The sequence below is a fragment of the Phyllostomus discolor genome, chromosome 4 (genome assembly GCF_004126475.2).
Source record: "Phyllostomus discolor isolate MPI-MPIP mPhyDis1 chromosome 4, mPhyDis1.pri.v3, whole genome shotgun sequence".
NCBI classification, from domain to species: domain Eukaryota; kingdom Metazoa; phylum Chordata; class Mammalia; order Chiroptera; family Phyllostomidae; genus Phyllostomus; species Phyllostomus discolor.
This window is the reverse complement of record NC_040906.2, coordinates 12532503-12548910: the sequence shown is the minus strand read 5'-3', so window position 1 is coordinate 12548910 and position 16408 is coordinate 12532503. Positions and strand designations below refer to the sequence as shown.

General features: G+C 46.4%; 1 protein-coding gene across 2 annotated transcripts in view; it reads right to left on the bottom strand.

Moving 5' to 3' along the window:
* Window positions 1–7462, bottom strand: part of EPHA4 (EPH receptor A4) — a 138038-nt gene extending 130576 nt beyond the window's left edge. Inside the window, exons 1-2 of one of the 2 annotated variants that reach the window (XM_036022798.1) lie at window positions 6943–7462; window positions 3719–3786 (exon numbers count right to left, since the gene is read on the bottom strand). In XM_036022798.1, coding sequence (XP_035878691.1) covers window positions 3719–3786; window positions 6943–7033 — 159 coding nt within the window. In that variant the 5' untranslated portion in view covers window positions 7034–7462. The remainder of the gene's footprint in view (window positions 1–3718; window positions 3787–6942) is intronic. The other variant, XM_036022799.1, reaches the window with a different exon arrangement.
* Window positions 7463–16408: the final 8946 nt, after the last annotated feature.

The following is a 16408-nucleotide window of genomic DNA, read 5'->3' as shown; positions in this document are numbered from 1 at the left end:
AATTATCAGTTAATTAGTGGTGCTCCTGTCAGAACTTTGCTCTCTAATACCTAAAAAAAAAAGAAAAGTCAGTGGATTTTTTTCTTTTTTTTCTTTTTTTTGGCACTGTTACTACTCTTTTAAGGGAGAAAGAAAAATCTCACGATTCTGGGTTAGGTAACCCTGGGAAGGGAAAGACTAAACGTCCTGGTTGGGTTTCTCAGACGCGTTGGCATTTGTGACGGTGGAACACGTCAAGAGCGTGTACTCAGTTAAATGTTTGTGTGTTGTTCCTACTTTCAGAACATATACACGTAAGCAAACAAGAATGCAGCCATGCTTTGCTTCTAACTATTCTGGGGATACTGAAACTGAAATAGTGAGTGATATTTGTGACTGAAAGCTCAAGACATTTCAAGAAAGGGTGGTTGAGTTTTCTTTGTAATCTACCTCTTAACAAAGATCCTAATGGTGGGACAGTTTGAATTTACTATGACTGAAGGAGTCATTTCACTCGCTCTGTACTTTAAAAAACAATCCTAAAAGAAGCAAGATTGGTTTGGGGCTCCTGCAAGGCTCTTAATTAATATCTACAAGTAGTGCATTTATGCAGATCTGGTATATCTCAGCTTAAATGTGTAACACATGAATATCATTAAAAGAAAAAAAAAGGATAGTTTAAAAAATGTGTGTTCTCTAATAGCTCCACTTAAAGCTCCATTCAATAAAATGAGTACATACAGTCATACTGCATCTTTTAACACGTTTCCCATCTGTGCATCGGAAAACCGTTAATGGATGGAAATGTTACTCTGTGAAGGGCCATAATGCATAAAATTCTGTATCCCTCTCCTCTGCTATCATCATGAAAGTTGGAACTGGGAGGGATAAGTACCCTGTGGTGATTAAAATTTCTTTTTATCCACTAACTAATAAATCACCAGTAATTTAATTATTTGGGGAAATTCATGTAAATCCAAAAATAGATCCCCACCTTAAAAAAAAAAAAAAAAACCACTCAGCGTGTTTCTCATCTCAGAACAAAGAGAATAGGGAAAAACACATTTATCAATGTAAATGAAAGCCCAGGGATATCTCCAGGAAGTTCACAGGGGATAATTCAGGTGGAACATGAATTTTCCAGCCTGAACTTGATTGTCTAAACACGCTGATCAATTCACCAGAACAATGACAAATACTCCCTTAGTTTTATATTTTACAATCAATGTCAGAAACTCAATATACTCCTTTAAATGAACACTGCCAAGAAATCAGGGTTTCGCTACAATGTTGCCATCAGGAGCCATCACTTCCCATTATTCTCACGTTTTCTTTAGTTGCTCTGATGCAAAAACAAAAGAGTTGAGCGTTGCCTGTGACTGTAGCTTAGTTTTTCGTTGGTAGCATCGCGGAATAAGGGTTTCTTTTTCTTTTTAAAAGTAACGACAACAACAGATAAATGTCATTATTGGGCAAACCCTCATCCCAAGTTTCCAGCAAACATGTTATCTGTTCTAACTCTACCTAGAGATTTCAGAATAATTAAAAGACTCCAATGTGCTTTTTCCTTTAGCTGGAAAGAACTTTTCAAAGCCAGTCTATCCCTACTTGGTAGATGTCTAATTCATCTGTCACTCTGCATCTGAGCCTGAAAAAAGTCCTCTTCAGATACAAAATACAGAGATGAATTAAATTTTATAATTTGGCACATAGTTTCTTGGCAGCTGTTATATATTTTGGAATGACTATTTCTCCCCTCAGATAAACCCCTCACAATGATACTTAGAATGTTACACATATTTGAGGAAAGGAAGAGCTATCTACATCAGCCCATAAAAAGTTCTGGGTTGTATACAATAATCAGTACACACAGTGTTCTTTAAAGAGACTTCAAGAGAGCCGAGGGAAGTTTTATGTCTCGAAAGAGTGACCAGGTGCTTTTTCAGCAGTTCGGGGAAGTGGGGAGGGGGCGGCGGAGTGTGTGGAGCCTGCAGCATATTAAATTGCAGTAAAAGCTTTCCAGAAACTAGATAGACCATAGACCGTCCTCAGAAATGTGTCACTCCTCGCTTTTAAACAGGCCCGTGTACATTTCGGGGAACGAGTCAGATGCAAAGTCATAACTTGATGCAATTCTCTCTTCAAGCCTGAGAGCAGCCAGTAAGAAAAACAAGGCTCATTAAAATTTTTTAATGCAAGTACCAACACCTTCCATCCTCGATTTAGCAGGGAATTCTAATGCATTCAACCTACAGAGCCAGAGCCCTCGTGTAGCATGGGAAAGCCTTCCTGAATCGGTGACCTTTCCAGGGTATAGGATTAACAAGAGTCTGACTCTCACAAGATAAAGCTGTACCTTTCTTCGCATTCAAAGGAAGAGGCCAATTGCCTGCAATCAGCGGTGAATACCGCCTGTCTACACTGCCAGAGGCCTGCCAATCATCCTCCCTCCCTTAAAAAAAATGGTTTTGAGGCCAGACTGGAATTTTTCAGCAGAGACCCAGCTAAACTGCAGTCAAGTTCAGGCAGAAAAACAGGAAGGCAGGGCAATCTCTCCGTTTCATTTAGAATGGATTACAAGAAAGGCTTTGGAAGAGGAAGCCTAAAATTCTCCCTTTTCCTGACTGTCATATTTTTGAAACTCGTCTTCTACAACGGTTTTCTATGAATCTTTATTTTTCTTTTCATCTTTTATTGCTTATTCAATGGACAGGTTGAAGCACCATATTGGGGGCTGGCATTACAAGTTTTGCCTGGTAAACACTCCTAATCTCCCTTTCATCCTTATTGTTTTCAATCAGTTGGCTCCGTCCTAGACCATCAAGAATGTAAAACGTAGGATAATATGCTTCATTTTGAAAGGACTTCAGAGTTGTTTCAATTTGGCAAAAGCCAGAGATACATATTGTACTCATTTCTTTCCAAAGCTGATTCATTCTGGCCTGTCATTAAGAGGTAAGGTCGGGGTGAGAGAATGTGGCCAGTGACCTAATTCTGTTCTCTGAATCTTCCAGTGGAGGCAACGATGGCAACCTCGAGAAGAAATGAACAGTGCATTCTCTTTCATGCTTATAATGCAGCCTCCGCATCCCCAAAGATCCAAGATGCCCAAATACTTCAACTTTTCACATTTAGCATCAACAGTGCTCAGGCTTGTGGTGCTGCTTGGTGCCTGTGTTGCACCCCTGGCACAAGTTCACGAGGCTCTCTCTCAGCGTGCAAGCGTGCAGCAGCTGATTCAAGGCCGCCCTGGGAGCGTGGTGAGGAGCTCCTGCTGCTTGTGCACAGAGCTGAACCTGCAACTGGTACAAGGAGAGGCTTTGCTCCCTGGTATCCTGAGTTACTTGTTTCCCTCATCTGGAAACAGAACAGTTGCTCTAACATTCACCCTGTCAGTCCTTCATAGCCATCACAGTAAAACAGGCATAAATTCTAATTTGGTCCCCAGATTGCATTTCTTGTCGGTATTTTAGTTTTAAATAGGCATCTAAGCCTGTGCCTCCAACCAATCTCCTAATTTCGAAAACTCTTTCTGCCCTTTTGGTTTCCAGTTCTTCCATGACAGACCCATCCAGGGGGAGTATAGGATTTCTGCAACAAAGCGTAATTCACTTCATAGGCCGCGGTGGAAATCTGACCCCCTCACCACAATCAACAAGAATCAAGCCATTAGGACTCTCAGAAAGTTGCTAATCACTCCCTTTTTCCCCTTTGGAGCAGAGAGCCACTTGGAACTTACCCCTCCTTCCAGAGGGCTTGCTATCCACCCAAGTTCTCCCTGAACGGATCTGGAATCCAATAAGGTAACTGCAAAAAAAAAAAAAAAAAAAAAAAAACAAAGGCAAATAGATTAATTTCCAATTGCAAAAAGCCAATACTACAAAAACCATTTGCCTGAGCGTTTCCATATGTGCGGAGGGTGCGCGTACCCCACTCTGATCAAAACCTAAACTTGGTCTCACTTATGTAAATAATCATTACTCACTTGATCTTCTCCCCTCTTTAAATTTGCAAGTTCTTATTTATTTAACTTGCTTAGCATTTAAAATTCCAGCCCAGGACTTGCTTGATTCATTTTCTAAAAAGGATGAATAGAGAATCTCAAGTACAATTCAAAAAAAAAAATAAATATATCTGTGTAGGGCAGTTGCACTCCAGAGCAAAATCTGCATTCATCTCTGTCTGGTGTCCACTGGAGTTATTTGTTTTTACAAGTTTCGGATGACCGCATAACTCATCATCATGGTGACAGAGCCACAAGTGAATTCTATCTGAGGGTACTCAAAGGGTCGTGAAAAGGCTTCCTCCCTCACCATTTCCCCCTCCGCCACCAAACAAACCGGCCCTGGATGTGGTATCCGCTGCTTTTTTAAATATCCAAGTTTCCGAAGGGGGTGGGGGTCACAGACGTGTAGAATTGGAATACAAATGAACTGAATTATTTATTCTCTTCCCCAGGTCTTTTTGAGGACAATCGGAGACTCCTCCTCCACCCGAGAGGAAATCACTGGCCTGAATTTTAGGTATGGAGTGAGGTGGGTACGCCTGCGCTACACCTAGGAGTGTGCATCAAAGCTCAGGCGGGCCGGCAGCGCGGCGACGGAGCTGCTGTCTGCCGCCCAAGCTGGAGCAGCCCTAGGCACCCAGGACACTGAAAAGGACGCGGTCAGTGTCTACCCTCCCACGTTCTCTTTCCCACCGAGATCTGCGGGCCTGGGGGTCGAAAGGCCCATCTCAAAGGAACCAGTGGGTTATTAATTTAATCGGCGAGGCTGGCTCTTCAGGCTGGGGGAGGGGTGGGAATAAGAAGCCTTCGTTCTTGCTCTTGCGCACCCCAACTCTCAACCTCGCCTCCCCCCGCCCCCGGCCTCTGAATTCTACCCCATCTCTCCTCTCATTGCACCACGAAGTCCAAGGAGTTAAAATCAGCCTCTTTCTCCCGGTTTTCCCGGGAAGCCTGAATTCCTGGGGTCTGTTAATTATTTTAAAATGGAGAGCCTTCCCTGGGTCGCTCCCGCCCGGAGTGGCGCCCCCACCGCAGGCCTCATTCTCTCTTCTGGGTCCCTAGAGAAAGGCCCGCTACATCCATTTGGATTTATGTAAGGTGGATTAGGGACACAAAGGGAACAATGAGACCCAATTTACAAAAAAAGGGAGGGAGTAGAAAGGGAGGGTAAAAGGGAGAAAAGGAAACGTGATGGGAATAAAAAGCAACAAAATGAATTAATTTCTAAGGGGGAGGAGGGGTTCGAGAGGGGGCGACTCCCCCCCCCCCCTTCTTTCCACATCAGCCTACAGCTCCATCAGCGCCTTTTGTGTCTAGGGCTCCCAAATGTCGCCTCCAAAAAAGAAAAAAAAAAAAGGCAAGGAACGAGTAAAACATAAAAATCTGCGTCTGATGCAGCGAGGTCTTGAGGGACGTCCTAACAAGTGAGCAGAGTAACCAGCAGAACGCGGGATCCGAGATTCGGATGAGAAAATTAACCGTGGGGGCGAAAACGCGGCAGCGGCGGAGGTGGCACCGAGAGCCACGTCGGAAGGAGGGAAGAGGCAGGGAGGGCGTGAGAGCCCCTTTCCTCCCGAGCAGTGCCTGCCGGCAGGTGTGCAAACGTCTCCGAGCCTCCGTCTGGCGAACTCTGGGTACCGGCTGCCCAGCCAAGACTAAGTTGGTTTTTGGCTCCCTCCTTCGGAACAGGGAAAATAATATATTGCACAGGATAGACGGACAGATATGGAGAGATAGTCGAAGAAGGAGTGGATGGGTGGGTGGATGGGTGGATGGATGGGTGGATGGATGGATGGATGGGGGTGGTGGTGGGACGCGTGAACGAACAGGCGAGACGGATACTAGGTTAGAGGATCGCAGGCTCCAGTACAAGCACTCGCTGGAACACGCGCACGCAATCAGGGCACTCGCGCACAGGCACAAAATCGTCCGCGTCCACGCGGGTACCCGTGCACCACAGACACGCATTTGCGCGAGCGCGCGTACACACACAGACACACGCACACGCACGCATGCACACACATACACACACACAATCAACTCGCCCTCACTGAGATCATCAGAAACTGAATGATCAACCCCCACCTCTCCCACGCAGAGACCCACACAACCCTTCCAGCACGTCCAAACAGACGCACAGAACGCCGAGCACCGAGACGACTCCAGTCGGTCCCGCGCGTTCCTTCCGAACGAACCCAGCGTACAGTTCTGGGGCAAAAAAAAACCCGCAAAAAGTCGAGTACATTCAACTTGCCGGTGGGTTCACCAAGTCTGCGGGGTGATCAGAGTAGCGTGGGACCCCTTAGACCAAGGATCGCACCCTCCGGGGCGCGGAGACCAGCGAAGAGAAAGGCGTCTGACGCTAGTGCTAGAAATCGGGTCACTCGTTACCCGCCAGCCGCGCCACGACCGCTGCGCAGCGGAGGCCCAGCAGCACGGTCCCGGAAAGCGCACCGCTCGGGAAACTTTGCAAAAACCACAGCTCGAAAGCCTTCCACCAGAACCCGCGAGCACCAAGCCCTCACTGGGCTCCAGGCTTCCGTTTCCCCCCTCGACAGGGGCTGGGTGAGGCGGATAGGTGGTAGCGAGGACTTGGGCCACAGAATTATTATCATTTTTAATCTTCGCGTTGCCTCCCGGGTATCCCCTAGGACGCCTCGAGCTGGCCTCACCGGTGGATGCTGATAAACTTTGTCCTTTCGATGCAAACTTGAGCAGCCTCGCCAAAAGCACGGGTCACCGCCCGGGTCAGGCTACGCGGCCGCCCCAAACCTCCCCTTCGCAAATCCCTTCGCCTCGGCCCCTTTCTCCCGAGTCGGGGCGCACCGCTCCCGCCGGGATCCCCCCGCCCCCTCCCACACACACACACACTGGCCAGCCTCGCGCTTCAGGGGAACGTTCACCGGTGGATCGTGCGCTCTCGGTCCCCGACCGCAGAAAGGCCCCCGCGCTCTCACCTTCATTCGCGGGGTACACCCTGGAACCGGTGACAGCGTCGCAAATCCCAAAGAGAAACGAAAAGAGAACGAAATAGAAAATCCCAGCCATGGTTCGCCGGTGCCAACGCTGCTCCTACCGCTTCTATCCCAGTGGAATAAATGCTTAAGTTAGGAGTGCAGCAGGCTGAAGACATTGCCAAGGGGGTGGGCCCGGCCCGTGACGCCCACCCGCCAGTCCGGAGCTCGCCGCCAATGGCCACACAGACAGGGCGACTTGGCCCCGCCCCTATTGAGCAGAGCCCGCCTTGTGTCCCCGCCCCTCGGGGCTCAGCGGGGTGCGCGGTCTCCCCAGGCTTGAGGGGGCGAACTCTCTGCGTGGGTCCCCACCCCCGCCGGAGGGAGGCGGCGGGGTCCCCAGACTTCACCTCAGGGGTCCAGCACCTGGGCAGGGGAAGGAGTTCGGAAAGACTCTGAACCGGTCTCGGGGAGCCGGAGGAAGGGTTAGCTACCACCTCTTCCCCCTACGGACGATTTGAGACAGGAAAAGGCCCTTTCACTTGTAATAAAATAAATATAAAGTTGACGTGCCTCTTTGCGGTTGCTCTTTTCGGAGGGTCGAAGCATTTGCGTCCCGCGCGCCGGGTCTGGGGCTGCGCACTCACTCCTGAGCACGGCCGAAGCCACCCTTTGCTACCGTGCCCTGTTTCGTGTCTTCATAGTGCATCCCTATGTGAAATGCTGTTTGCAGGGAATTTCGTGACTTGATTGACCTTTTCTTCCCAGGCTACCTCGATGCCTGGGGAGCAGACCTAGTCGGCCCCCCTCGTCTCGTGCAGCACCTCGCCGGAAGCTGGGCTCAGATATTACCTGAGCTCTGAAACTGAACGAACGATCCTCTAGCTTCGGAGAAGCTCCTCTCTGCCCCCATCTCGGCGTTCACGCCGAGGGTCTCCTCCCGGTCCCTACTCCCCACCGCGGCAAGACGCTCAGAGATGGCCCAGTCTGCAGGGAGCCAGCCAACTGTGTGTTTACCCAGGGGTTGGGGGGGGGGGGGGGGGGGGAGGCAGGAGGGGGAAGGCCCTGGAACCCGGCCTAGCAAGTCCCGGGCACCGGGGATAGAAGCCAAGGGCTTAAGTAAGAATGCCCGCTGCCCAGACACCGCGAACGGGACCTCGGAAGCTGTCCGGAGCGGCTGCTGCAGCTCTGCGCTCCGCACGCAGCCCAGCAGGTCCCGACAGTTCTCCCAGCCCCAAGAGACGGTGCTGGGCAGCGGGACCCGCAGGAATCTGCTCAGCTGCCTCTGCCCAGGCGCCGCGGGTGTCACTGATAGCTCTCCGGGGGAGGCAGGCACTACTGGGCCCTGGTCCGTCTCGCACACTCTGGCCGCAGGCGTAGCCACCTGAGCGCCGGCCCGGAGAGCCCGGAGAGCAAAGCGGCGGGCGGCCGGGGGAACTGGCCCCGATATGCCTCGGTGCATTGCTCCGGACGTTTGCAGGGGCCTCGATGCCTGACCAGACCTCTTTCTTTCCCGCCTCCCAGGCCGTGCCTCCTCTTCCTGCCTCCGGGGTCGGGCCGGGTTTTCCTCTAGAGCCTAGGTCCCAAGGAGAGGACGACGCTCCAGGAGGTGGAAGATTTCTCCCGCGGCGGCTCACCGTGAATCAACTGCGCCACCTGCCGGTCATACGCTGGAGTGCGCGGCCCCCGCTGAAGGGCAAACGGACAAAGACCTCCATGCGCCACCCGCAACTCGCAACCCGCCGAGAGGAGGTGTCTCGGTGGCGCATCTTTTCATCCATCTGCCCAGTCTGGCGCACCCAGGCCACCCCTATAGTGTGGTGGCGGGCGGCGATGGAGAGACCCCGGGAGTCTCATCGCGCTTCTAGCCAACTGGATTACGGAAGACGGAATCGGAAAACATTTCAAGGAGAAACTCATAGTCAACATCCCAGGGGGGTGTCTGAGCAGTCGCTGTCCCTGAAAAAGGAATCGTAGATAAAGCGGGAGGGGTGCAGGGGGGTGTGGAGGAGAGAGCAGTTTGCGGCCATGGCTCCAGGTCACTGGCCTCCGCCGTAGCACACCGTGTCACCGCGGCTGGACAGCTGTACTCGTGCAAACTCAGACCCGGGCTGATAAGACAGGCAACTAGTGCTGGAGCGCGCTTGGCGAGGTGCTGGGCAGTCGCTGTGAGCCAGTAGACAAGAAAGACGGACAGCTTGCGCAGCTCCAGGCATTCTGGCTTCTCAGTGCCAGACTAGCTCAAACGTCAGAGTCGGAGGAAGTGAATTTCAGTTATTGCAGCTAGTGATTTCATACGGGCAAAAAGGGGAAAAACGCGCACGGGGGATATGTATGTATGTGTGTGTACATATAAATTAATATAACTGCAAGAAGCCCCTTTAAGGAATGCATTTAGGGGTTCTTTCATGTGTTTCCCCCGGTTTCAGAGGAAAAGAAAATGAGTATCGGCCCCTGTCATTCGGTGCACACACTCAAAAGAGAAAGAGCCATCCGAATTCCGTTTAAAACCCTGGAAGCAAGAGTTGCTGGTTGCCTCTCTGCAAGGGCTGGAGTTTTGCACGCATGCGCGGTTGAAATGGGAAATCGGCCGCCTCCTTAAAAAGAGTAAAATTTCTAAAACATGTACCCACCCCCCACATGCACTCGGAAGATTAAACCAAGTCTTTCCAGCCACAGCTGCCTGGAAGCGCGGCTTCGTTTGCTAGGGTACATTCAGTGACTCCCCCTTTCCCTTTTTAGGCTCGAGAGCCGCCCAGTAATCTGGAGAGCCAGGAGGCAGGAAATGCTAACTCTGGAAAACCCAACTATAACTTCCCCCTGAAAGCGATTCTGGGCAGAAGATCAGAAACCAACAGCTGAAGATTCTTCTATCCGCTCTGACTACCTGGGGGAAAAGGGTTCTAATGTGACCGATACCATTTTGCCTGCAAATAGGGTAACGATGGAAAAAGACAGTGGCCCTGATCCACCATCAAAGCAGAACCAACTTTGATTTGGAAGTTCCAATCAATTTCCAACTTGATTGGAAAAGACCCAGGACTTGTCCAACATTTGAGATAATTTACTACAACTTAATCATCCAATTGAGTCATAAGGATGCAACAGAATACCACACTTTCAAAAAGTGCCTAAGTCACCTACTTTTAAGATAAATTAGCTTGACTCTTCGGTAAAACAAGTCCCCCGGGTGCTGTAAAAATCTGAGATAATTTTGAATCCATTAAGAGACATTCGTGTGTGTATGTGTGTGTGTATTTATATACTTAAGGAAAATAGTAATTAATTAATTTTGTAAATTTTCTCTCTCATAAAGTACCTATGACAAAGAGTTGAGCTGCAAAGTACATTTTAAAAGCTAAGACAAATTAAGGTTGAATTTTAAAGATATTTTTAATTTCTAAAGACATTTAAACATCTCCCTGAGTCTCTCTGAGTTTCCACCTCTAAGTGGAGGGCCAGTTTCACCAAAGCAGTGAGGGAAGGGCCTTTGACCTGTGGGCAAAGAAGCCACGAGAAAGAGGATGCATGGAGGACTGGAGAGAGGGTGAGAACCAGAAGGCGAACCCACTCTGCCTTTTACTAGACACGCTGCCAGAGTTTTTCAAAAGTTTAGCTCGACTTTCCTGGATGTCCATCTTTTTGTCCATAAAAAGGAGCCTACAACAGTGACACTGGCAGGACCAGGGTTTTCAAGACAGATACCCCTGATTTCACGTCTAGCTGGTCCTCCACCAGCCGTGTATCTTTGGGAAAGTTACCTCGTCTCTCTGAGATATGGCTCCCCTGTCGGTGAACAGGAGTCATTACGTGATTCCTCTAAAAACTGAGTGAATGTTGAAGAGCATGGAGTATAGTATCTGACACATGGTAGGCAGTTATTATTACTGGTGAATAATAGTTCTTTAAGAATCGATAGTTAATAATTCAGCATTAATCCTTTCATTTCATCCCTTTAACACTTAATGTTATTAACTGGGAAGTCATTTTTACTCAGCCTGAATCTTCCCTCTCACGAGGAGACAGGCGGTGGGGTCACCTTGTGCACTCGAGGAGACTGCTCTGCTCCATCAGCTCCTGGAGTAGGGGAGGGAAGTAAACTCTGCTTCTTCCCTTTCGTGGTTCACTTGTAACAGCTCATATCAACACCCGTTACTAGATGATTCAACTGAATTTGAACCTAGGGATTGCACCTGTCCCCCAAAACAGTAGTTTCAAAAATAATTCAATGAAAGAACACGTGAGGAATCAAAAGTCTCACAACCGAGTCAAATACTGGTGGTAACAAATAACCAAAGCTTTGCCCGGTGAAATGTCCACCTTTGTCAGGGGCTGGGGAGATCACTCCCAGCCCCAAGATAACCACCTGAAACATAACAACCTGGAACCTGGAAGGATTTTTGATGGGCTTCCTAAAGCCCCCAGGGAACTCTGGAGGAGATTTCATCCTTCCCGTCGGGGCTTTGATACTATTTCTTGTGCAAGAACAAGCAGGATCTTGTTAACCCTTCAGTCCTGAATGGGAAAGATGGCCACAGAGCTCAGGCCTTGATGAGTCAGAAGGCTGAGAGAGCAAGGCATAGGACAAGGCTTTCAGAGTCCCCGGGATGAAGAAGGACAAGAATGACCAGTTGGGGTTCTCAAGGGGAAAGACTGGTTTCAAACTTGGGTGCCTTACCTAAATTTCAGTTGAGTTCTAAACAACCAGCCTCAAGCACCTGCTATGTGCTAACCCCCACGTTTAAGATGTCAAAGGTTTCTGCTCAGCCCTGGCCGGGCATGACACCCACCACGAGGGGACGTGAGAGAGGAGCACAAATCAACAAACTTTCAGGTCCCCAGAGGCCCGGAGAGGGAGGTGGAGTGAGAGGAAGGCCCTCAGTTTAGTTCTGCAAAAACTCTAGAACCCTAGAATTAAACATGATGTAGAGGCCATGAACCTTTCTTCCAGAGAACTCAGAGGAGATCATTCTCACGTTTTTGGCTGAATTCGGAAAGTGGGTTAAATATCAAAACTGTTTTTGTTTTTTATGCGTGAAAGCCGTGCCTCCAAAGAAAGGTAAAACCCTTTGTACTTGGAAGTCTTCAGTAAAATGTCTGTGAAATGGGGCCCACTATTCCATCCAAACACCCACCTGAATCTTTAAGTTACAGTCATTAAGTAGTCTAGCTTTTAAATACTTTAATATTTAATAGTGGTGTTGATCTATAATCATTAAAAGAGCTTTTGAAATAACAATTGTTCTGCCCTGGCTGGCGTAGCTCAGTGGGCTGAGAACCAAAGCATCGCAGGTTTGATTCCCAGTCAGGGCACATGCCTGGGTCTCAGGCCACGGCCCCCAGCAACCGCACATTGATGTTTTTCTCTCTCTCTTTCTCCCTCCCTTCCCTCTCTAAAAATGAATAAATAAAATCTTTAAAAAAAAGAAAAGAAAAAGAAAAAAGAATTAGCTCAATTAAAAAAATAACAATTGTTCTATGATGAAAACCTAATGACAATATATGTGCATAACATATACTGGTATCCTTTGTTAACCATTTTTAAAAGAGAAATAATTATTTGGTCAGAGAACCGACTTACAAAAATACTGTAAAAATATCTCCTCTGTTTTTGTTTTTCCTTTTTGAAAAGCTGTAATTGCAATGAAATGATGTCAGAAAACAATGACCATGGGCACTATTGATGATTTACTACATAATGAGAATGGGGGTTTGGGAACCCACTTTCCTTTCCCCTCTCACAGTCCAGAGCAGAGTGCTTTGTTACAGGGGACTTCCGGCCCGTACACTTATTCCGTACTTCCAAAGATCTCTGAATATTCTAAAGATGTCTAAAGTGGCGCATAATGTATTTTTATGTAAAATACAAATCTTTTAAATGTTTTGCTAGATAATGGAACTTTATTAGCATACTATAAGAGAAATGGTACTTTTGAAATGATATTTATATTTTATTTATTTAATCTAATCATTCATTCCAATTGGTAAACAGGAAAAGCTTTTGGCCTGCAAAAGATTTTGCTTCTTGACCACTGAGCTAAAGGACTAAAGAGGAAACTCGGTCAAAACTCCAAGAAACGTAGTTTCGGCTTTTTGCTTCAAATCATATTTTACTTGAGCACCGCTGTTAACCAATGAAATCTTACTGAAGTCAAGTGAATGTAAATAAACTCTTTATATCAAGAAATACAAAAGTGAGATTCATCCACATGGTTTGGTTAGAACTGACTCTATTTGGGGACTTTCCGGACATACGATGTTTTTAAAATGAAGAATTCATATAAAATAAATGCACACTCCAGAGTGTATGCACATACATACATCCTGCAACTTTAAAATGTGCTCTGGGAGCAGCCCTCTTCAATTAGTCACAGGTAGGATCGCTTTTCCTCAGATCCTAACTGTCTTTGCCCAGATAAACTGGTGTAAGTTCAGGCAAACAATGAGTTATTTGAAGTGGGGAGGTAGAAAGAAATTCAGTTAGCAACAGATCATTTGACTTAAGCCGACATTTAAAGTATATCAATTCCATTATTTGTTTTTCTTCTTATTCAATCCTATGTTACACACCCTCAGTTTTCTTTTTGCTGGGCAATAAGTGTAGGAGTTAAAAAACAGGCATTAAAAGCAGAGAATGGCATTCCCATGAGACTTATTATTTAAGTTTTTGACTGTGTATGAAAGTTGCATTCTAAAAAGGCTACTCTTAACCATCTCTACCTGGATTAGACACCGACTTATCCCACTGTGGGATAAGCCTTTTCCTATATAGAATATTTATACAATATAATTATTAAAGATAGAGTTTATTTCCTGAGATTTGATACTTCACTTTAGGATTCAGGATTAACTTGTGGGATAATTTATATGCCATTTCTTTGAAGCCTCTATCACCTTTATCGCCTGCACCTCTGAATTAAAAAAAGTTGGAACCCCAATATGTACAGGTGATTATGAGAGGGATTCCAACATGTGTGAACTTGAAGAGTGATGTCCCATCTCTGAAACTCTAACCTGCTTCTTTACATTACGTTAGACACCTCTCAGAGGTCATCGAACACCACCAGGACATCAATCATGTCTGTCCCGTTCAATGGTCACTTGACTGCTGCTCAGTGAAGCCGGGCTCCCTGCTTCCTCTGTGTCTCATTACGTTCTCATCTGAAACTTTCACAGTTTCCACCGTGATTGTTATCACTTACAATACTTTGATGAATGTCTAGTGGTGCCCGTGCAGCCTAGCAGGCCGCCCTGGTTGGGTTAGTCCAAGAATTACATTTGCAATGCAGAATCACCACAGAGGTTGAACAGCCCCCGGTGATGAGAACATCCAGGGTGCTTTGTGTCTTTGCACTGATAGCCCCCTTTAGCAATCCACTTCTGGTGCCACTTGACAATGTGTATTTATGTGTCACAGATACCCATCTATTTATAAACTCGAGTCCTTGTTTTGAAAACCCGACTTCGATTAAAAACAAGATTAGCCAGCTTTAAAGCTCCTAGCGCTGTCTACATCTGGAAAAGTCTGTGATTTAGAACCCTCCTCTTGCTGTATTCTGATTTAATCTGCTCAGCCCTGTTTTACCCTTGTCCACCTACACACAGTTGTCCATCTCCCTGCAACCTTTTTGCTGTCAGTCAAGTGACAGCCTTGGATGGGAGCTTTGTGTGCCAAGGCCTCCTGAGGCCCAACACTACATTTAGATGGAAAGAGTTAGCGTGGAGGGAGGGAGGAGGGTGGTGCGTAACCCATTCTTCCAAAGCTGAGGGTGGGAGACTAGTGGTGGGAGGATTTTGGTCCATCAATCTTCAAAAACTGCTTCCTCAAACACATGCAAAAAATGCAAACACATCTACCAAACCCCTCACAGCTGTAGCCCAACACCAGTGTAACGTGAAATTACCCTGGGGGAGGTGCGGCAGGGGGAGGGGGAGACAGGCATTCCAAGGGTTGTGGAGGCAGAGAAAAAAGTCTCCCTTGCTGACATTTATCAGGGAATGGGAGCCCAGGAATAGTCCTAGTTTATCTCCCAGGGTGAGTGGTCAGACGTGTCTAGCTTCCCCTTTCTTGGATTGACTGATTCTTAGCTGACCTGTAAGTACTAATGTCTCTTCGTAAAATTACTCTGGGAGTATTTCCTCTGGAGAATAGCTGGAGGAGTCTTTTGCTTAAGACCTTGTACAGATTGCATCCTGTGTAATTTAATGTCTTAATATTGGAAGGAGTTTGCACTGTAGAATATGAAGACACACTATTGATACAATTCTATTTGTACAGTAGATTACTTTCCTCAAAAGTCGGTTAAGTCATCAGCACGAATTAAAAGTTTGAGAACTTGAGTTAAAATGTAGGCTTTATTTAATTGCTTTTGTTTTTATTTGGTGCCATCTGCATCCTAATTATGAGTCCCTTAAATCTGACATCATATTTATGATCAGCTAAAGTTTCAGGATCTTTAAACAAAATGCCCCAGGTTAATTATTAAATCACTAGCAGCCCTGATGTTCTCCAAAAATAAACAGACTGATTTTCACCTTGTTGTAGGAAATGAAATGTGTTTCCTTCCGTTTCAGTTAAGGTCCTTGTCACTTAAAATATTGAATACATTGTAACACAGACATGTATTGTACCTTACTTTTTGCATAGCTATACTCATATTTTACTTACATTGTGTTTCTGTTTTTAGTTTTGTCGTGTTGGAGATGAGAAGATATAAAGAGAGACGTGTGAATGATATGAATGTGAATATCATAGTTCATCACTCTGTAGCAATGGTCGGTTTTGCTGTCTCTCTGGGAGTGCTGTCGCGTGTGACAGTTGGGTGTTTTCCTTTATTAGGTGGAAGACAAGCAGCAGTTTGTGCAGGGGCAAGGGTGTCACCGATAACCCAGAGTAAATACTTTTATAACCCGGGACTTTGTTTGGGATGTTAGCACAGATTCTTGGCAAATCCACTGGGAATATTTTGCAAATGTTTGATTCACCAGTGCCTTGAATCTATTGTAATATAAAGCTAATAATGACCAAGAAAATAATTTTGTGATTCTATATTTTTCTGAACACAGCTAAACTTCAAAACAGTGCTTCTCCTGGTCCTTAGCATACACATAGAATAAGCCTAAGTATAAAGTCTGGAAATTACACATACACGCAGGCACACATCTGTCTGACGGGTTGCAAAAATAGTAAAGCCATATTATTGATTATTCTCAGTTTACATAGATTGTTTCTTCTTCAGAGATAATTTGTCTATTTATAATTCTGTAATTTGTTTTGCTCTTCATGTTCTGATAAAACACACATGCATAATTTAAATCTAATATCACTTAGAGTTCAACTTTTTTTTGACAGTCAATTAATTTTCAAAATGATAAAATTGGTGAGAACCAATGAAGTGTGCTTGGAATGAATATTTTAAAAATCTGGAAACCTCCCATAAATTACTCTACGTGTGCAGAGAAGTAGGCT